Source organism: Pelophylax lessonae, assembly GCF_965119305.1.
Source record: "Pelophylax lessonae genome assembly, chromosome: 1".
NCBI lineage: Eukaryota > Metazoa > Chordata > Amphibia > Anura > Ranidae > Pelophylax > Pelophylax lessonae.
Window position 1 is genome coordinate 184,975,074 of NC_138768.1, and position 21,498 is coordinate 184,996,571.

Below are 21,498 nucleotides of genomic sequence, written 5' to 3' on the forward strand. Positions count from 1 at the left end.
AAGCGCAACTATAGGTTTGTCAATTCAGATGAAGAGGAAAAAAAAAACCAAAAGTACTATAAACCTATAAATTTTTGCAATTTCCAATGCTGCGGCCAGCTGTAGACAAAATGGTGTCTATATAAATGCAGTAGAAAACAGCTTGTTTTCTTAAAAGGGGTTGTAAAAAAGGTATAATTTTTTTTTTTTTTTTTTAAATAAACATTCATGTCATACCTGCTCTGTGCAGTGGTTTTGCACAGAGCAGCCCCAATCCTCTGGAGGTACCCCACCGGAGCTCCTAGCTCCTCCCCAAGCTGCTTGTTATAGGGGTGCTCGCTCTCAAGCTGTGTCCATAAGACACGGCCCTGCCTCCCCGCTCTCTCTTCACTGGCTGTGATGGACAGCAGCGGGAGCCAAAGGCAGTGGCAACATGATGGGTGAACACAGCAAAACGCAGAATTCCCAACAAGGCTGAACATAGCCAACCAGGTAACAGACACTCAACTAGGAACAACTGGACCTCACCACCAGGAAAAATTTTCACCCTCAAGAAGCAGAAGCCTCCACAACTGCAGCCTGCAAAACTTTGCTGCCAAACCCTGCATCCGAAAAAATGGATTTTTGTAAGAACTTACCGTAAAATCCTTTTCTCTTAAGCTCATTGACAGACATAGTCTTCTTGATTCTCAAGAGCTGGGTTATGTTGTCTCCGCAGGAGTAGGACTAGGCAGAAAGACAAAACGTTCTGGCTCCACCCTAGGGGCAGTCCCTGAGGGTATATCCTCCCTCTCTCTGCTACAGGGAATCAGTTCTGTTTAAAGCAGTACAGAGAATTTAACCCAACCCAACTCAATAATAGAGGGGCGGGTACTACGTCTGTCAATGAGCTTAAGAGAAAAGGATTTTACGGTAAGTTCTTACAAAAATCCATTTTTCTCTATCGCTCATTGACAGACGTAGTCTTCTTGATTCTCAAGAGCTGGGACATCCAGAAGCAGTGCCACAAATGAGGGGTGGGATTGACAAAATCAAATCCAATCTAGAAGGCCCAACCGGTGCCAAACTAGAAGTTTTAAAGGCTCATAAACAAAGAATGAGACTAAAGAAAAAAATTTTCAACGGAAAAAAACCCTCGAGGTAGACCACTGGTCTCCTCAAATTGCGGCCTGCAAAACCTTGCGGCCAAATGAGGCATCAGACGATGCCATTACATCAACTTTATAATGTTTAGAAAAGGTATGCACCGACGACCAGGTAGCCGCCTTGCACACCTGGACCACTGACGCCTGATGGTGAAAGGCCCATGACGCACTAAGTGCCCGAGTGGAGTGCGCCTTAACAGGAACGGGGGCTCCCGACCCTTAATAGAATAAGCCTGCACTACCGTCTGTCTGATCCATCTGGAAATGGTCGCGGCAGATGCAGGCAACCCCTTTTTGGGTCCATCTGGGATCACAAAAAGTGAATCCGTCTTGCGAAACGAGTCTGTCGTTTTCAAGTATACCCTGATCGCCCGGACCACATCCAAGGAGTGTAAAGCAAACTCCCGAGGATGACTGGGCTTAGGACACAGGGAAGGTAATACAATTTCTTCATTCAGATGAAATTCTGAAACCACTTTTGATAGGAAGGATGGATTCGGACGAAGAACCACCTTATCTCTATGAACCACCAGATATGGTGAACGACAAGATAATGCGGCCAGTTCTGACACCCTGCGTGCAGAAGTAATAGCCACCAAGAAGGCCACCTTCTGGGACAACGTGGGTAGAGGAATCTCCCTAATATCTTCAAAGGGAGGTTTCTGAAGAACCGACAACACTAAATTAAGATCCCAGGGGGGTAACGGCGCGTGCACTGGCGGAGCCAGATGTCGCACCCCCTGGATGAAATTCCGCACCAAGGAATGAGTAGCCAAAAGCTTCTGAAAGAAGATGGCTAATGCTGAGACCTGACCCTTGATAGTACTCAAGGCCAGTTTCTGCTCAACCCCTTGTTGCAGAAAAGCCAATATTCGACTAATCGAATAAGACCGAGGACGGAACCCCAAAGGTTCACACCATGCAATGTAGGACTTCCATGTGCGATGATAAATCTTTCTGGAAGTCGCTTTCCTTGCTTCAACTAGAGTAGGAATAACTGAAACTGACAAACCTTTGTCCTTCAGCACCTGGGTCTCAATAGCCAGGCCGTTAAAGCCAGCGATCGTAAAGCAGGATGGAAGATCGGTCCCTGAGACAGTAGATCCTCCCTGAGAGGAAGTCTCCACGGGACGTCCGCCACCAGTCTGACCATGTCGGCGTACCAAGCTCGACGAGGCCAGTCCGGAGCTACCAGGATTACTGGAATTCCTTCCTCCTCTATCCTGCGAAGAAGTCTTGGCAGTAACGCGAGAGGAGGGAAGGCATATATTAGCTGGTATTGCCCCCACGGGGCGATCAGTGCGTCTGCGGTTTCTGCTAGAGGATCGCGGGAGCGAGCCACGAATCTCTGAACTTTCCTGTTGAATCGTGATGCCAACAGATCCACATCCGGGGTGCCCCACCGTAGGCACAACTGGTGGAAAACGTCTGGATGGAGGGACCATTCCCCCTGATCCAGGGTCTGACGGCTGAGATAATCTGCCTGCCAATTCTCCACCCCCGGAATGAACACCGCAGAGATTGCTGGAACAAATCGTTCCGCCCAGCGAAGAATGCAAGCCACTTCTTTGGCCGCTCGGACACTCTTGGTGCCCCCCTGGTGATTGACATAAGCCATGGCCGTGGCATTGTCCGACTGAATCCGAACCGGGCTGCCCTGGAGCTGCTCGGTCCAGTGAATCAGACAAAGTCTGATCGCTCTCAGTTCCAATACATTTATCGGTAACCTGGATTCTTCCGGGGACCAAAGTCCCTGGACAGATAACTGACCAAGGATTCCTCCCCATCCGGATAGACTGGCATCCGTGGTCACTATCGTCCAATATATTGGCAGAAATGACTTTCCCTGGCTGAGCATTGGAGACCAAAGCCACCAAACCAGAGACTCTCTGGTCTGTTTGCTCAATCGTATCTGATTGTCCAGGGATTCCGGATTCCGATTCCATCTGAGAAGAATCTCTTGCTGAAGAATTCGGGTATGGGACTGGGCAAATGGGACTGCTTCGAACGAAGCCACCATCAACCCCAGAACCCTCATGCAAGTCCGAAGGGAAGACCAGCTGTTGGACAGTAACAACTGGACTGCTGATTGAATCTTTCGGAGTTTCCCTACCGGAAGGAAAACTCTTGTCCTGACTGTGTCTAGAATTAGACCCAGATATTCGAGCCTCTGGGTGGGAACCAGAAATGACTTTTGCTGGTTGACCAGCCACCCGAATTCCTGTAAAGAAATCATAGTAATTTCTATGTTTTGTAGCAAGGTCTGAGGAGACTCTGCATGAAGCAGAAGATCGTCTAGGTAACCTAGAATCGATATACCTCTTTGGCGCAGAAGTGCCAACATTGGGGCCAACACCTTTATGAAGACCCGCAGAGCCGTGGCGAGACCGAAAGGTAACGCCACAAACTGATAGTGGTTCTCCTCTACGGAAAAGCGTAGAAAACGCTGATGTCCTGCGAAAATGGGAATGTGAAGATAGGCGTCCTTGATGTCTATGGACGCTAGGACATCCCCTGGATGCAGGAAGGCTGCTACCGTGCGAATGGACTCCATTCTGAATCTTCTTATGTTGACGAAAGAATTGAGTGCCCTTAAGTCCAGAATTGGACGCACTTTGCCCTCTTTCCTGGGTATTGTAAATAGGTTTGAATAAAACCCTAGAAACCGTTCTGTCCAAGGAACGTGGACTACCACGCCTTGTTGTAGTAGATCTGTGACTGCTCTCCGCAGATCTTCTAAACGATCTGAGGATAGTCGGATATTGGAAGGGAAGAATCGCGCCGGTGGGAGAGATCGAAACTCGATCTTGTACCCTGACCTTATGACTTCGCAAACCCATTTGTCCGGGATTCTGGAAAGCCATGGATCCGGGAACCGGCGAAGACGTCCCCCCACCCCAGTTATGGGTGGGGGCGCACCTTCAGGCTTTGGATGGTTTATCTTCAGGTCTGGAGGGGGCGGGCTTTTGCTTGCCCGACCAACGACCCCTGACGCCTCCTGCAGGAGCTTTGGAGGACTTAGTTTTTTCACCCGCTGGACGAAAAAAACCTCTTGTGAGCAGAAAAAGAAGGCCCTCGTCTTTGACGAGTTCCTCTACCTTTAAAATTTTGCGGTAAAAAGGTGCTCTTTCCACCGGTGAGATCCTTAATGATCTCATCTAAGTTGGCTCCAAATAGACGCTCTCCTGAAAAGGGGATATTAGCCAATGCTTTTTTGGAACCTTGGTCGGCTAACCAACCTTTTAGCCACAGTGTACGCCTGAGAACCACTGCTGAGACTGATGCTCGCGCCATTAATGGAGTGGCGTCTAACGCCGCATCACACACAAACTGTAACCCCTGTATCATTTGTTCCAACAAATCTGATACCGCCTGAGGGACTTCTTCTAAGTCCCGGCGTAACCACTTGGTCCATTCAGTTACAGCCTGCGAAACCAGACCAATAGCTATTATAGGTCTGAAAGCTGATCCAATCAAGGAAAACATGGTGCGAGACATAGCTTCTATCTTGCGATCCACTGGATCTTTAAAAGACGGAGCGTCTTCTAAAGGAATAACCGTGGCTTTATTCAATCTAGCAATTGGTGAATCCACCACAGGTGGTTCTGTCCATTTCTTAATAAGGGTTTCCTCAAACGGATAACGCCTGTCAATGCGTTTAGAAATAGTAAAAGTGCGTTTTGGCAGACGCCATTCTTCTTCGATTGGATTGCCAAAACATTTGGGCAATGGAAAAACCTTCGCCACTTTGATGCGTTTTTTAGTCCCAAAAGGGATTTCAGTTTCAGCTATTTCTGATGGAATACCCTGTAACCTTAAGGTCTCTTGAACAGATACAATGAGTGCGTTTACCAACGCTTCCTCTCGGGCTATGGCTGATGCCGAAACATCCTCCTCACTGTCTGAAGAGACAGGACCCGAGACACCAATCCCAGATGAAGTACCTGCAACTGCAGAAATAGGTTCAGAGTCTGAATCCGAGGTTTCAGATAATAAGGGGTTAGGCGGGGGTCGCTTTCTTGCGCCCTGTCCCTGACAAGCCACTTCCACCCGGGACACAAAAGTTTCCATAATAGCTGACAATGATTCAATTGTCAATGGGGTGCTGGAGGATCCCGCAGACCCCTCGAGGGGATCCGGAGGAGATACATGAGTGGCAGGGTCCATGTTAATACAGGACACCTTTGCCAGCAAAACAAAAAAAATTTTTTTTTTGTGTGTCTCCCCCTAGCGCAATAGCGCCCCTCAGAGTACCTGCTTCTCGATCCCAGAGAGAGAGAGAGGGACCCCCAAGGCTCACCAACCGATGCAGTGCAGTTTCCAACCAACTGCAGTCAGCGTCTGTCTTACACAGACTGGAAGGAGCTGTTTGCTTTTTCCCGGGTAGAAGGCGTGGCTCCGCCCCCTGTATAAGCCTTCCGGCGTTCCCAGCCCTCCACGAGGTAGCTGGGCTCACAAAACATGGCCGCCCCCATAGAAGAGACATAGGACTCCAAAAACATGGCGGCCGGCGTGACCTCCCAGCAAGGAACTTAGGTCCTTACTCCTGACTAGACAGAAAAAAACTGATTCCCTGTAGCAGAGAGAGGGAGGATATACCCTCAGGGACTGCCCCTAGGGTGGAGCCAGAACGTTTTGTCTTTCTGCCTAGTCCTACTCCTGCGGAGACAACATAACCCAGCTCTTGAGAATCAAGAAGACTACGTCTGTCAATGAGCGATAGAGAAATGCAAGTACATCCACCTTAAGTTTGTGAATGTGTGTACAGATGACCACGTAGCCACCTTGCACATCTGAACCGCTGAAGCCTGATGACTGAAGGCCCAGGAGGCACTCAGCACTTAAAAGGGAAAGGAGGAACCTGACCCTTGATGGAGTAGGCCTGGACCACCGTCTGCCTGATCAACTTGGAAATGGTCGCAGCAGAAGCGGCCTGCACCTTACGGTCCACCCGTAAGAATTGGATTTTCTAATTGGTTTAGTCACTGCCAGGTACACCCGAATCACCCTTACCACATCTAAAGAATGCAAGGCAATTTCCTTAGGCTGTTGCGGCTTAGGAAAGAGACGGTAACAATGTCTTATTAAAAAAAAACCCCGACAAGCTTAGAAAGGAACGCCCGACAGGGTCACAACACCACTTTTGTCCCTATGAATCACCAAGTAAGGTGCCTTACCGGACAACGTAGCCAACTCCGACACATGACTTGTGGAAGTAATATCCAATAAGAAACTCACCTCCTGCGACAGAGCAGAGGAATTTCTCTAATATTTTCAAAGGGAGGCCTTTGAAGCACCGACTGCACCAAATTGAGATCGCACAGAGGTACCAGGGATTGCACCAGAAGAACCAGATGGCGAACTCCATGCACAAAGAGTAAACCAAGCAAACTTCCCTGAAAACGGCCTTCAGGAAAAAAAAAAAATTGCCAAGGTGGAGATCTGGCCTTTGATGGTGCTCAGAGCCAAACATTGATCTACATCCAATTGTAGACACAGGCGAGACCCAAAGGGTAACGCCACAAATTAAAAATGCTCCTCACCCACAGCAAAACAAAGAAAACGCTGATACCCGACATATTGGAATATTAAGGTAAGCGTCCTTGAGGTCGATAGAGGCCAGCAGATCTCCTTGATGCAGGAAAGCTACTACTGTGCGGATGGACTCCATCTGAAATTTCTGAACCCGCACAAAGTGGTTCAGAGCCTTGAGATCCAAGATCGGACGAACCTTTCCTTCCTTCCTGGGAACTGTAAATAGATTTGAATAAAAACCTTGGAAGCGTTGCAATAACTCCTTGTGCTCCAGGTACTGCATTGCTCTGTAGAAGCCCAGTAGCCACTCTGGAGACAGGTGTAAGTTGGAAGGAAAGAACCTTGCCAGAGGCAAGGACCAAAACTATCTTGTAACCGAACCAGTTCGTTGACCCATTTGTCCTGAATGAGAAGAGACTCCTCAAAAAGGGAAATCACCTAGCAAAAAAACGCTTAGGAATGCAAACCATGCGTTTTGGGGAACCCCACTGTCTAGTGACAATCTCGTCAAAATAGGCAGGAAAGAAACACCTTGGTCACCCTGGAAGATTTGCGGGTGCCAAATTGCAAGGGTGTTGCCGACTCAGCAGTAGCCGAGTTCTCCTCTTTAAAGTTTCCCGAACTGATAAAACCACGGCCTCCACCAGCGCTTTTTCATGTGCGGCTGCAGAGGACGACGACTCATCTTCACTATTCGAGCACTCCGAGTGTGTGGATGCAGACCCAGTGGTCTGCCTCATCTGCAGCGCCCAAACCACCTCAGAATCTGAGGAAGCAGAGGATACAGGTGAGGGCGGAAGGGGTTCTTGCCAGGTCTCCTTTGCACGGCCATATCCACTTTGGCTACTAGCGACTACAGCGCTGCTGTCATGGCCACCAGGGCAGACTGAGTCCCAGAGGGTCCTGTAGCTTCTAGGAGTGATCGGGTGCACCAGAGCCTCCATGACCATAAAGGGTTAAACAGAACCGCGCTGCTCAGCAAAGAAAATGTTTTTGTTCTTCAAATAACAGGAGGCCCCCTAAGGCACCACAAGAATCCGCGCACCTGTGGTGCTATATACAGCAGAGGAAGGATATACAGTCAGGTTCATAAATATTGGGACAGCGACACAATTCTAATTTTTGGCTCGGTACACCACCACAATGGATTTGAAATGAAACAAACATGTGCTTTAACTGCAGACTTTCAGCTTTCATTGGAGGGTATTTACATCCAAATCAGGTGAACTGTGTAGGAATTACAACAGTTTGTATATGTACCTCCCACTTTTTAACCAAAAGTAATGGGACAGATAAATCAAACTTTCACTTTTTAAAACTTGGTTGCAAATCCTTTGCAGTCAATTACAGCCTGAAGTCTGGACACAGACATCACCAGATGCCTGGCAGAGCATCACCAGGGATGAAACCCCGCCTCTACTGCAACTGTCTTCAGTTCCTGCTTGTTCTTGGGGCATTTTCCCTTCAGTTTTGTCTTCAGCAAGAGAAATGCATGCTCAATTGGATTTAGGTCAGGTGACTGACTTGGCCATTGCATAACATTCCACTTATTTCCTGTAAACTTTGGTTGCTCTTGCAGTATGCTTCGGGTCATTGTCCCAACTGCACTGTGAAGCACGGTCCAATGAGTTCTGAAGCATTTGGCTGAATATGAGCAGATATTGCCCAAAACACTTCAGAATTCATCCTGCTGCTTTTGAGAACCAGTTCCATTGGCAGCCATACATACCCACGCCATGACACTACCACCACCATGCTTCACTGATGAGGTGGTATGCTTTGGATCATGAGCAGTTCCTTTCCTTCTCCATACTCTTCTCTTCCCATCACTCTGGTACAAGTTGATCTTGGTCTCATCTGTCCATAGGATGTTGTTCCGGAACTGTGAAGGCTTTTTTAGATGTTTGGCCAACTCTAATCTGGCCTTCCTGTTTTTGAGGCTCAGCAATGGTTTACCATCTTGTAGTGAACCCTCTGTATTCACTTTGGTGAAGTCTTCTCTTGATTGTTGACTTTGACACACATACACCTACCTTCTGGAGAGTTTTCTTGATCTGGCCAACTGTTGTGAAGGATGTTTTCTTCACCAGGGAAATAATTCTTCGGTCATCCACCACAGTTTTCCAAGGTCTTCCTGGTCTTTTGGAGTTGCTGAGCTCACCGGTGCGTTCTTTTTAAAGGATGTTCCAAACAGCAAAACATTAGGTGTGGACAGATCAACTATCTCTGATGGGTTGGTTTTGTTTTTTCAGCCTAATGATGGCTTGCTTCACTGATAGCGACAGCTCTTTGGATCTCATATTGACAGTTGACAGCAACAGATTCCAAATGCAAATAGCACACTTGAAATGAACTCTGGACCTTTTATCTGCTCTTTGTAAATGGGATAATGGGGGAATAACACACACCTGGCCATGGAACAGCTGAGCAGCCAATTGTCCCATTACTTTGTCCCTTAAAAAGTAGGCGGCACAAATACAAACTGTTGTAATTCCTACACCTTTCACCTGATTTGTGTGTAAATACCCTCAAATTAAAGCTGAAAGCCTCAAATTAAAGCTGAAAGTATGCAGTTAAAGCACATCTTGTTTCATTTCAAATCTATTATAGAGTCAAAAAGATAATTGTGTCGATGTCCCAATATGTATGGACCTGACTGTATATACACCCCCTGGAGACTCACCACCCGATTGCCAAAACGATCTGCCACACTGCAGGAAGAGGAAATGCTGACCCGACACTAGAGGCCTCTGCAGCCTGAGCACTGCATCAGACTACAGAAAAATGTCCGCCATTGAAACTATAGGGAAACCAAAAACATGACCATCAAAGCCAGGAATACAGAGACCATGGCAAAATGGTGGCACCACCCAGCGCTGCATGGGACCCTGGACCCAACGGAAAAAGTACAGACCCCAGGAGGGGACCCCGCTGCAACACCCAGGTATGGACACCCCCAAAAAGGACAAAAGGACCGGGGGGACAGGGGACAGATGAGGGCACCAACTTAGGGGAGAACCCCGGAGAAGAGGGGGAAGCCTACCATTCCCGGGGGGGGGGGGGTCACACTACTCACCATACTACAGTGACCAGGCGGGCACTACTGCTGCGGCCTGAGGTACACAGAGACTTTGGTCGTGCCAGGGCTATGCGACCTCCTGAGGTGTTTCACTCGTCGGTCAGCCCCCATCCAGTGGGGCTATGTTGCGGCCAACCTAGCGTGGAACTAATAGTTGGGTCGCGCTCGTTTGCCAGACCACAAGGATCTAGAATATCCAGTGTGTCACCCAGTCCGGCAGTCGATTGTAGCTCACACAGGAACAAAAAAAAAGTAAAAAATTCCATTTAAATAAGAAAAAATACCGCAGATCCCAGCAGAGAGCCAGGTCCTGACTAGGCAGAAAAAAAACTGAGTCCTACAGCAGGAAGTGATGGTATACCAGCTGGGACTGCCCCAGGGTTGTAACCAAAGAGGTTTCCGCCTAGTCCTACTCCTGAGCCCTTTTGTCCACAGGGTCCATAAAAGGATGGGGAATCTTCCACCGGCAAAAGTGTGGTCTTATTCAGCCTGGAAACCTGAGAATCCACCGAAGGTGGAACTGTTCGTTTGTTCAGAAGAGACTCAAAGGGATACCTTCTAGCAAAAACACGTCGGTATTCCAACCATGCATTTCGGGGAACCCCACTGACTAGTGACAATCTCGTCAAAATAGGCAGGAAAGGGAAAAACCTTATTCACCTTGGAAGATTTGCAGGTGCCAAATTGCACTGGCATCGCCAACTCAGCAGCAGCTGAGTCCTCCAACTTTAGAGTTTCCGCACTGATACAATCAGTGCCTTCACCAGCGCTTTCATGCGCGGCTGCAGAGGACTCACTATTCGAGCACTAAGAGTGCATGGACGCAGACCCAGTGGGCTGACAATTGTCTGACAGCCAAATCCGCCTCAGAATCTGAGGAAGCAGAGGATACAGTTGAGGGTGGGGGGGCAATTCTTGCCAGGTCTCCTTTGCAGGGCCATATCCACTTTGGCTACTAGTGACTGCAGGGCAGCCATCATGGCTGCCAGGGTAGACAGACCCAGAGGGCCCCACAGCTTCCAGGAGTGGATCGGGTGGTGAAACGAGCTCCCCAGGCTCCATGACCATAAAGGGTGCTGCTCAGCAAAGAAAAAAATGTTTTTATTTTTTGAAAAAAAAAACGAGGGCCCTCTACCCTGTGCACCATTGTGGCACTACAAGAAGCAGCACACCCACAGCGCTGTATACAGCAATGTAGGATAGTGTGCCCCCAGAGACTCACCACCAAAGCTGGAAAGCGCCAAAAAGATTTGCCGCACTGCTGGAAAGAGGAAGAGGAAACGCTGACCGACACTAGAGGCCCCCACAGCCTAAACACTGTCTCAGACTACAGGAAAATGGCCACCAATGCAAGTCTTATGGGGAAACCAAAAACATGGCCGCTGAACCGGGAATCACAGACCATGGAAAAATGGCGGTACCACGCGGCGCTGCACGGGACTCCAGGGGAAAATAAAAAAAAAATTGCAGACCCCCGAAGGGGGACCCTCTGGGGACTGACCAAACCCCCCCCCACAGCTGACCATTGTTTTCTCTGAAATTATCACAAAGCACCTGTGATCCTTATATATAGGATCACAGGTCTCTGATCATTTCACAAGTCCCGCCCCCATATAGTTAGAAAACACTCCTAGGCTCACAATCAACCCTTTGATCACCTCTAGGTAAACCCCTACCCTGCCAGTGTCATTACAGTAACTGCATATTTTTAGCACCGAAGACTGTAGTAATGTCACTGGTCCCCCACATGTCACAAATGTCAGTTAGGGGTCTAATCTGTCTGCCACAATGTCGCAGTCCCGCTAAAAATCACAGATCGCTGGCATTACTAGTAAACAAAAATAAAAATTAAATCTTTCCCCTAGTTTGTAGACGCAATAACTTGTGCGCAAACCAATCAAAATAAGTTTATTGCGCCTTTTTTTACCAAAAATATGTAGCAGAATATAAATTGGCCTAAAAGGATGAAAATTTGAGTTTAAAAAAAAATTTCGGGAATGTTATATAGCAGAATGCTATTTTTTTTTTTTTTTAAGAATTAATCGCTCTTAGTTTACAGTGAAGAGAAGAAAAAAAAAAAAAAGTTGCACAGGTGATCAAATACTACCAAAATAAAAGCTCTATTTGCGGGGGGGGGGGGGGGGGGGGATCATCAATTTTATTTCAGTACAGTGTTGCACGACTGCGCAATTTCCCATTAAAGTAACGCAGTGCCAAATTGCAAAAAAAATGGCCTGGTCATTAAGGGGAAAATCCTTCTGGTCCAGAACTGGTTAAATAGGAGTCAATATATACCTGCCATCATTTAAAGGGCTTCAAATTAACCCCAAATAAAGTTCAGCTTTTCTAGTAGGTCTTTCCTGACATTCTTAGTTGCATCCAAAAGCAAAAGCCATGGTCCACACGAGCTTCCAAAGCATCAGAGGGATTGCATTGTTAAAAGCTATCAATCAGGAGAAAGGTACAAAAGAATTTCCAAGGCATTAGATATACCATGGAACACAGTGAAGACAGTCATCAAATGGAGAAACTTGGCACAACCGTGACATTACCAAGTACTGAGCATCTCTCCAAACTTGATAAAGACGAAGAAATCTGGTCAGGGAGGCTGCCAAGAGGCCTACAGCAACATTAAAGGAGCTGCAGCAATATCTTGCAAGTACTGGCTGTGTGGTACATGTAACAACAATCTCCCGCATTCTTCATGTGTCTGGGCTATGGGGTAGAGTGGCAAGACGTAAGCCTTTTCTTACAAAGAAAAACATCCAAGCCTAAATTTTGGAAAAACATCTGAAGTCTCCCAGAAGCATGTGGGAAAATGTGCTATGGTCTGATGAAACCAAGGTTGAACTTTTTGGCCATAATTCCAAAAGATGTTTGACGCAAAAAAAACAACACTGCACATCCCCAAAAGAACACCATACCCACAGTGAAGCATGGTGGTGTTTTTCTTCAGCTAGAACAGGGGCCTTGGTAGAGGGAATTATCAACAGTCAATATTGGCACAAAACCTTCAGGCTTCTGTTAGAAAGCTGAACATGAAGAGGAACTTCATCTTTCAGAATGCCAACGTCCCAGAGCATACATCCAAATCAAGGAATGGCTTCACCAGAAGATTAAAAGTTTTAGAATGGCCCAGCCAGAGCCCAGTCCTGAATCGGATCGAAAATCTGTGGGATGATCTGAAGAGGGCTGTGCACAGGAGATAAAAACTCGCAATCTGACAGATTTGGGTTGTATTAGCAAAGAGGAGTGAGCAAATCTTGCCAAGTCAAGATGTGCCATGCTGATAGATTCCTAACCAACAAAAAAAAATACTTGAGTGCTGTAATAAAATCAAAAGGTGCTTCAACAAGTATTTAGTTTAAGGATGTACACACTTATGCAACCATGCCATTTTCATTTTTTATTTTTACTTCCCTCCACCTACAATAGTTCAGTTTGTTGTTCAACTAAATTGTACAGTTTATAGGTCACATTAAAAGGTGTAAAAGTTCTGAAATGATTTATCTTGGTCTCATTTTTATACAGATACCTGACATTTTAACAGGGGTGTGTAGACTTTATATCCACTGTATATGAGGCAAGGTCAAAATTAAGTTTGTGTTCTGAACCTTTTTTTTTTGCAGATTAGATCTCAAAAAGTCTAGCATTCAATAAATCAGCCCACATGTTGGGCTAAGGGCCTGTGTCAACCAGGCTTGGGTTGGCGTTGATGGCATCAGTTTGAAAGGCTTCTAAAATCATTGAAAAAAACTTACTAAGTGACCTTCTCCAAGCACATTTTGCATTCCCGTACACATATGGAGATGCAAAATATGCTTGAAACTAAGCCCATCAGCACAAGCCCTTACATAACGATGCTCCAACAGAGTATAGCCAGGTTCCTCCCCTATCTTTTTATCATTGTAACAAAGGTTTATGTTGGTACCTTGTGTACAGCTGCTTTGCAGTCTGAACAAAACAGGAGTGGTCAGTTTCTTTTAACACTTCCTGTGCATAGCCAACAAGCCCATTATTCTCCAGTAGACCCTGGTATTCATCCATTTGGTTCTGCAGCCTTTCTAGTCGAGCAGACTGGGAATCCTGGATAGATTTCAGCACAAATGTTTTCCTCTCTTCTAAAATATTAAATAGCTTTTCAAAATTGTACGTCGCTTCTTCTACAGCTCGATCTCCATTGCTCTGTAAAAAAAAAAAAAAAAAAAATATATATATGTAATAAAAAAAATGTAATTTCAATTGATAAATTACTGCTGTTGTGTTTAGGGTGTTTTAGGGACTAAACAGAACCCAGATTGGGAGCCTGAAGTCTTCTAAGGTTGAGCACGACTTCAGACAAAAAAGGTGTTGGTGAACATAAAAACTCATGCCAACTAATCTTGTTGCTTACATCCTGAATAGCCGAATGGGGACAGAGAGAAGAACAGGCATGGGAACTTTGTGTGGAAAGCAGGGCACCCAATTTCACTTTAACCAGTTGCTGACCGCCACCCCACACAAACTTACTGCGGCAGGGCGGCTCGGCTGCGCATAATCATGTAGATCTACGCGATTATGTGCACGCGGTCTCTGTGAGGTGCGCATGTGCCTCAGAGATCGCGCTCCCGCTGTGATTAGACAGGCAAAGTCAGGCCGCCGGCCTCCAGCAATAGTCACAGGAACTGACAGAAGACCCGCCTGCTTATGTTAAAGCAGGCAGGTCTTCTGTCACACAGGCAGAGAGATCAGGAGTTTGAGCAAAGCTGAAACCCTGATCTGTGTGCCTGTCAAGAGCCCCCCCCCCCCCGTCAGTAAGCATTATAAGGCATAAATTAACCCCTTTGATCACCCCCAGTGTTAACCCCTACCCTGCCAGTGTAATTTATACAGCAACAGTGCATAATATTTAGCACCGATTACTGAATTGTCATTAGTCCCCAAAAAGTGTCAAAAATGTCAGTTAGGGGTCTGATCTGTCTGCCGCAATCCCGTTAAAAATCCATGATCGCCGCCATTACTAATAAAAAAAAAGTCCAAAAATCTCATCGTTTGTAACTAAAACACTAAACCCACTTACCTCAGTGTGCTTTATCAGTATCTGTAGTTCACAGATTTGAGTCTTAACCTGGCTCTCTTTGCTGATAAGATAGCTGATACCTTTTGTAAGTTTTTCCTAGGAAGACAGATAAAAACAGATGAAAGGCCTCAAAAAGCAAAAACAAAAAGACATAAGATTAAATATACTCTGGTTCTTAACGCATTGTTTTGATGCTTTTAAAAAAGAAACAAAGTGAGAAACATTAAAAACGAGTACTTCAACCTATCAAGATTTATTTTTTCTTTAATAAAATGTTACTTTTCAGTCTAAACCAGTGGTCTCCAAACTGCAGTCCTTGGGCCAGACGCAGCCCTCTGCGTGCCTTTATCCGGCCCTTGAGGTATTATTCCCACCACTGACAATGGGGCACTATTCCTTTGACACCAACAATGGGGAAAAACTCCTCTCACGACCAACAAAAATGGGGCATTATTCTTTCCACTGACACAAACTTACTCTTCTTCATACCAAAGATTGGGCATGGCTTACTCCCATCGGGTGCACGACGAGCCCAAAATGGCCCAGACACTAGATGCCAGTCATCTTTTTTTTTTTTTTTCCCCGATGCAGAATGTGCAGGATAGGCTTTTCTAAACAGAAAAGTTTTCAGGGATCATCTAAAAGGGGATAGTGTTGGAGATAATCAGACAGATTGGGATAGGGAATTCCAAAGGATGGGAGAGGCTCGGGAGAAGTCCTAGAGGCAAGCAAGGGAACAAGAGAACATGAGGTCTTGGGAGGAACAAAGTGCACGATTTGGTTAGTGATGTAGCTGGGAGCCAAGCTATGGGAGGCTTTTTAAATTGTTAGTATACTGAATTTAAGTTGTTTGGCGAGTGGCAGCCAATGGAGGGATTGGCAGAGAGGTAACAGATGAGCAGTTTATAAAAAAAAAAAAAAAAAGGTAGAGTCTGGCAACAGCATTCATGGACTGAAAGGGGAATAACTGGATTTTTGACTTGCCATTAAAACCTTTTCTCTTAAAAAGCAGTGTTCCAGCCTCCCCCTCCAAAAATTAAAAGCCAGCAGCTACACATACTGTAGCTGCTGACTTACTATTAGGACACATACCTGTCCGAGTCCAGCGATGTCGGCACTGCAGCCGACGTTACCATCGGCTGTCGGGTGCTGCCGCCGCCATTGCCGGTCAAGGTACCTGGCAGTGAAGCCTTACGGCTTCACGGGCGGGTCCCTAATGTGTATGCGCGAAGCTCACTGCGCACTCGGAGGCAGAGTAAGGTGGAGGGGGCCAAACTTCCAAGGGACAGCGCCGCGGCGCCATCTCCCAGAAGTGGGGAAGGGTACCTGTCAGAAACATTCCCCCCTGCAAAGGTGCCAAATGTGGCACTGGAAAGGGGGGGGGGGGTGAGAAAGCAAATGAGCGGAAGTTCCACTTTTGGGTGGAACTCCGCTTCAAGTTCATTGACGGACGCAGTCTCTGATGCATATCAGTAGGGTAATACTGCCCCCTACAGTAGTAGGACACTAGGCCGAAAAAAAAAAAGTTCTGGCTATGCCTATGGGCAGTGAAAGCATTGTCAGAAATAATACCAACCCAACTCAATATAGAGGGGCGGGTACTGCATCAGTCAATGAACTTAAGATTTTACAGCATGTCAAAAAAAAAAAAAATAGTTCTCCATCGTTCATTGACAGACTCAGTCTCTGATGCATATCAGTAGGGACGTCCTAAAGCAGTGCCATAGGAGGGGTAGGAACAGCAGAAAAACAAGTCCCCGAGGCTAAACATAGCCAACCAGGCAACATAGGACTCATCAGAACAACAAGATGTCCACCTGAAACAAACTGTAAACAAACTGTAAACACAAACATTCTGACACACCCTCAAGGAAGGCCAAAAAGCCCCCTAAAAAGCAGCCTGCAAAAACTTTTCGGCCCAAAGAGACATCTGCAGATGCCAGCACATCCACTTTACAAAATTTGGTAAAGGTGTGAACAGACGACCAGATAGCCACCTTGCAAACCTGAAGCACAGATGCCTGATGGCTAAAAGCCCAGGAAGCACCAAGCGCCAGAGTAGAATGCGCCATAACAGGGAAAGGTGGAACCCGACCCTTAATTGAATAAGCCTGCACAACTGTCTGATCCATCCGGAAATAGTCGCAGCAGATGCAGGCAGCCCTTTCTTTGGACCATCCGTGAGTACAAAGAGCAAATCTGACTTTTGAAAAGACTCAGTCGTCAAGTACACCCCGATTGCCCAAACCACATCCAGAGTATGCAGCGCAAATTGCTAAGGATGTTTTGGCTTAGGAAACAAAGAAGATAACACAATGTCCTCATTTAAGTGAAAACGGGAAACCACCTTCAGAAGGAAGGACGGATCCGGACGAAGTACCACTTTCCCTGTATACCACCAGGTAGGGAGAACGACAGGACACCGCCACCAGTACCAACACCCTGCGAGCAGAAGTGATAAGCCACCAAGAAGGCCACCTTCTGGGTCAAGGTAAGCTGGGAAATCTCCCGAATACTTTCAAAAAAAGGGAGGTGTCTGAAGGACAGACAGCACCAAAGTAAGGTCCTAAAGTGACAACGGAGGTCGCACCGGAGGTACCAAGAGTCGCACCCCTTGGATGAAGTTACGCACCAGGGAATGGGTGGCCAATGGCCTTTGGAAGAAAATTGCCAACGCCGAAACCCGACCCTTAATAGTACTCAAGGCCAACTTTTGATCAACTCCTAGTTGAAGGAAAGCAAAGATCCGAGTCACCAAGAGCGAGGGGAGCCCCAAGAGACTCACACCACGCAATATAACACCACATACGATGATAAATCTTCCTAGAAGTCGCTTTCCTCGCTTTAAGCAGAGTGGGAATCACTGAAGCAGACAATTCCCTGTCCTTTAGCACCTGGCTTTCAACAGCCAAGCAGTCAAGCCAGCGACTGTAAAGCAGGAAGGAAGATTGGCCCTTGACAGTAAATCCTACATGAGAGGAAGTCTCCAAAAAGCGTCTACGACTAGCCTGACCAGGTCGGCGTACCAGACTCGAAGCCAGTCCAGAGCCACAAGAATGACCGGAATTCCCTTCTGCCTCGATCCTGCGAAGAAGTCTTGGCAGCAACTTGAGTAAAAGGCATACATCAGCTGATACTGACCCCACGGAGCCACCAGCATGTCTGCGGCGTCTGCAAGAGGGTCCCAAGAGCGGGCCACAAACCTCTACTTTTCTGTTTACCCGAGATGCCACATCTGGAGTGCCCCAACGAAGGCACAACTGCTGGAAGACCACCGGATGGAGGTACCATTCCCCTGCATCCAAGGCCTGTCGACTGAGGTAACCCGTCTGCCAATTTTTCACTCCTGGAATGTGAACAGCAGAGAGCTGGAACAAAGCATTCCACCCATTGGAGGAAGCTTGCCAGTTCCAAGGCTGCAAGGACACTTTTGGTGCCCCCTTGGTGATGGACAGAATCCACGGCCGTGGCATTGTCCGATTGAATTGCGCACTGGACAACCCTGCGGGTACTCGGTTCAGTGGACTAGGCAAAGCTGGATGGCTCTCAGCTCCAGGACATTGATCGGTAACCTGGATTCCTCCAGGGACCAGACTCCTTGAGCAGACAACCTGCTGAGAACTCTCCTCCCCACCTGGACAGACTTGCATCCTTGGTGACAATTGTCCAATATATAGGGAGGAAGGGTTTCCCTTGCTTGAGCATCGGGGCCCAAAGCCACTAGATCAGGAAATACTTGGTCACCCGGTTCAGCTGGATGTGAATAGCCAAGGGAATTTGGATTCATTTGAGAAGGATTTCCTTCTGGAGGAGCCTCGTGTGGAATTGAGCGAAGGGGACCGCCTCAAAGGATGGCACCATCAGTCCCAGAAATATCATACAAACTACAGAAATCTCAAAAAACTTGACAGTTTGCTGAAAAGGAGGGACCCCATCTGTGACGAGGGTCCTTACCCTTGTTAGCCTGTGAAAGAAAGGTACTCTTCCCCCATGAGACCCTTAATGATGTCATCCAGGGTAGCGCTAACAGGCGATCTCCTTGAAAAGGCGGATCAGTCAAGGCCTTCTTTGAAGTCTGATCCGCAGACCAGCAATTTAGTCAAAGTATACGCTGGAGGACCACTGCCAAACCCGGGAGTCGGCCCAATATGGGAGCAGTGTCCAGCAAAAGAATTGCAGCCCCTGCACCAGCTAGTCCAACAGCTCCTCAAAAAGGCAGAAGGGAGAAGTTTTCCCTACAAGTCACGGCGTAGTAACTTAGCCCATTCAGTCAATGTTTGCGTGACAAGGGCAACGTCTCACACACACACACACACACAGAGACAACTAGTGTATCCACCAGTGCCTTATCTTGCACGGCGAGAGACTCATTGTATCCAGATGCAGCAGGAGGCCCAGAACATCTGCAAAGCATGTGGTGGCAGCAGCAGCTCAATCCAAAAAAAAAAAAAAGGGAGGATCTGAGAAACAGCCCAGGGTATAGGGAGGGGCTCCACCCACAAAAAAATGCCTCCAGGAACTCACATTCTGATTCCTATAGAGAAAACCACTGCAAAATGGCCATGTTGGGTGTACCAAGATGGGCACCGATCTCCTCAGCACGAGGCTACAAGAAAATGTTGGCCCCGCTCGGCCTGCAGAGCAGCTGAGGACCCTCGTAGGGACCCCCCAGACTACAAAAAAAATGGGATTGGCAGGTGGGCCCTGGAGGAGCAGGCAGAGACCTCCCCCACGATTGTTTGTCTGATGCCGGCCGCGCACCCCCAGCCCTCACATCCCGCCCGGAGTGTGGTTCCCACCCCCGGGAGTAGGCCCAATAGCCCCCAGAGTGAGGAGGGGGTTGGGGGTAAAAAAGGGGGGTGCGTGACAGGACAGAGGGGAACCCGAGAATGTGAGGGTCTGACCGTCCCAAGGAGGGGCCCGTGTCCACCCCAAAATCCGCCAGGGGAAGAACATTTACGAGAGCGAGAGAGAGAGCGAGCGCGAGCGATCCTGTAGGGGGGGGGCAGCTTAACCCTACTGATATGCATCAGAGACTGCATCTGTCAATGAATGATAGAGAAACTATTTAATGGTAAGCCAACAAGAAGGGATCTGCAATAGTCAAGGTGAGAAGTAACCAGGGAGTGCATTATGAGCTTTTTAGGTCACTGGTTAGGAAGGGGCGTTTTTGGAGACGTTGGGAGGTTGATGTGGCAAGCTGTGGACAGCGATTGGATGTGGGGACGAAAGGAGACTGCAGGATAACACCTACCAACCTTGTATTCAGGGGATTGGTTAATAGTTGTGCCATTGATCTTGAAAATGAAGTCAGGGGTAAAACATCAAAACGCTAAGATGTGAACAGGGGGTCATTAAAATCAATAGGATTTGTCTTGTTGGGCGTTTGAGCTGTCCCTAGAGCAGAAAAACGCCCTAAACCCCTACATGTGAACTTAGCCTAAAAAGACAAGAAAATGGTTGATTCAGCTTATCAAAATAAACATTTTTGCAAGTTGCAATAATTTGAGAACTAAAACGAATGACAAAAGCTGAACTCAAGGGGTGTTTCTTAGGTGCTCCTCTGGGGAGTTTGCCAAAAAAAGGGGAGAATCCCATTTACAGTATCATTGGATATCCCCCAACAAAAGTAAAGTAAAAAAGAAAAACCAAGAGGAACAACTTAGTATTTAACAGGTACAAAGCCAGATCTATTTAAAGTTCTATCAATTTAAAAACTTGAACAGAAGAACCGTTTTCATAACAATTGAGCCTCCGAGCAGCTGTATTTACAGTGTTTTAGCACAACATGACAATCCCCCCAATCTTATTTATTGCCAGAGGCAGACAAGCTCACCTTCAATGTTTTGTAGGCATTGCTCATTGTTGTCACTCTGTGGTTTGCATGTGCACCTGCAAGTTTACACAAATGACACACTGGCCTCCTGCAGATCTCACAGTACATGTTCACCTTTTCGGACTCGTGTTCTGGACACATAAGCACCTGCAACAAAGGAGACATTTCATTTACCAAACCATTACAGTTATCTGTATGCATCTTTAAAGCAGATCTCAGGTTCTGATTTTAAAGGTTTTAAAAAAGATAACATTGCCCCAGTGTTCGAAAAATAAAATATGCACTTCTAAATGCTTTCCACTTAGGTCTGTTGCACCATTGACCACCAATTCGCTTTCAGGTTGCTGCCCTGCCAGTTCCATTTAATCCACTACTTATAAACCCAGGTATTCATGAAAAAATCCTGGGAACCCAGTACAATATTGCAGAGGTGTTATGTCAGCTCCATTCTCCGAATTATTGAAAACTGCCCACTGCTGCCAGAGGAAGAAGAGGAAGATGGCCCAAGACCTTCATACGATCCTCTAGAACAGCCTCTCTCAACCAGTGTGCCGCCAGAGGTCCTCGGGTGTGCCGCAGGGTTATGGTAGAGAAGGGCTGTCAGATGAGCCCGATCCCCTACCAAACTGTACATCATACATCACACTGAGGGAGCTGTCAGCCTCAGCAAAGTGAAGTAAAGAGGGGGAGTGTGCTGTGCTCTCTACTTACCCCTACAGTGCAGTACCCAGCTGAATGAGGAAAGGTACTGTGCTAAACCTTTTAAAAGGGCTTTATACGTACATGCGCAGGGTGAAGAAATGTCAGCACACAAAGGATTCCTCGAAAGGGTCCAAAGCTTCATTCCGTGGTCACATAATAGATA

General features: G+C 47.1%; 1 protein-coding gene across 2 annotated transcripts in view; it reads right to left on the bottom strand.

Annotated features, from left to right (window-relative positions):
• TRIM36 (tripartite motif containing 36) overlaps positions 1 to 21,498 on the bottom strand; it is a gene marked incomplete at its 3' end in the record, with an annotated part of 168,445 nt that overhangs the window by 35,634 nt on the left and 111,313 nt on the right. For both annotated transcript variants that reach the window (XM_082243345.1, XM_082243344.1), the window contains 3 exons: positions 20,634 to 20,780; positions 14,798 to 14,893; positions 13,670 to 13,923 (listed from right to left, as the gene is read on the bottom strand). In XM_082243345.1, coding sequence (XP_082099471.1) covers positions 13,670 to 13,923; positions 14,798 to 14,893; positions 20,634 to 20,780 — 497 coding nt within the window. The remainder of the gene's footprint in view (positions 1 to 13,669; positions 13,924 to 14,797; positions 14,894 to 20,633; positions 20,781 to 21,498) is intronic.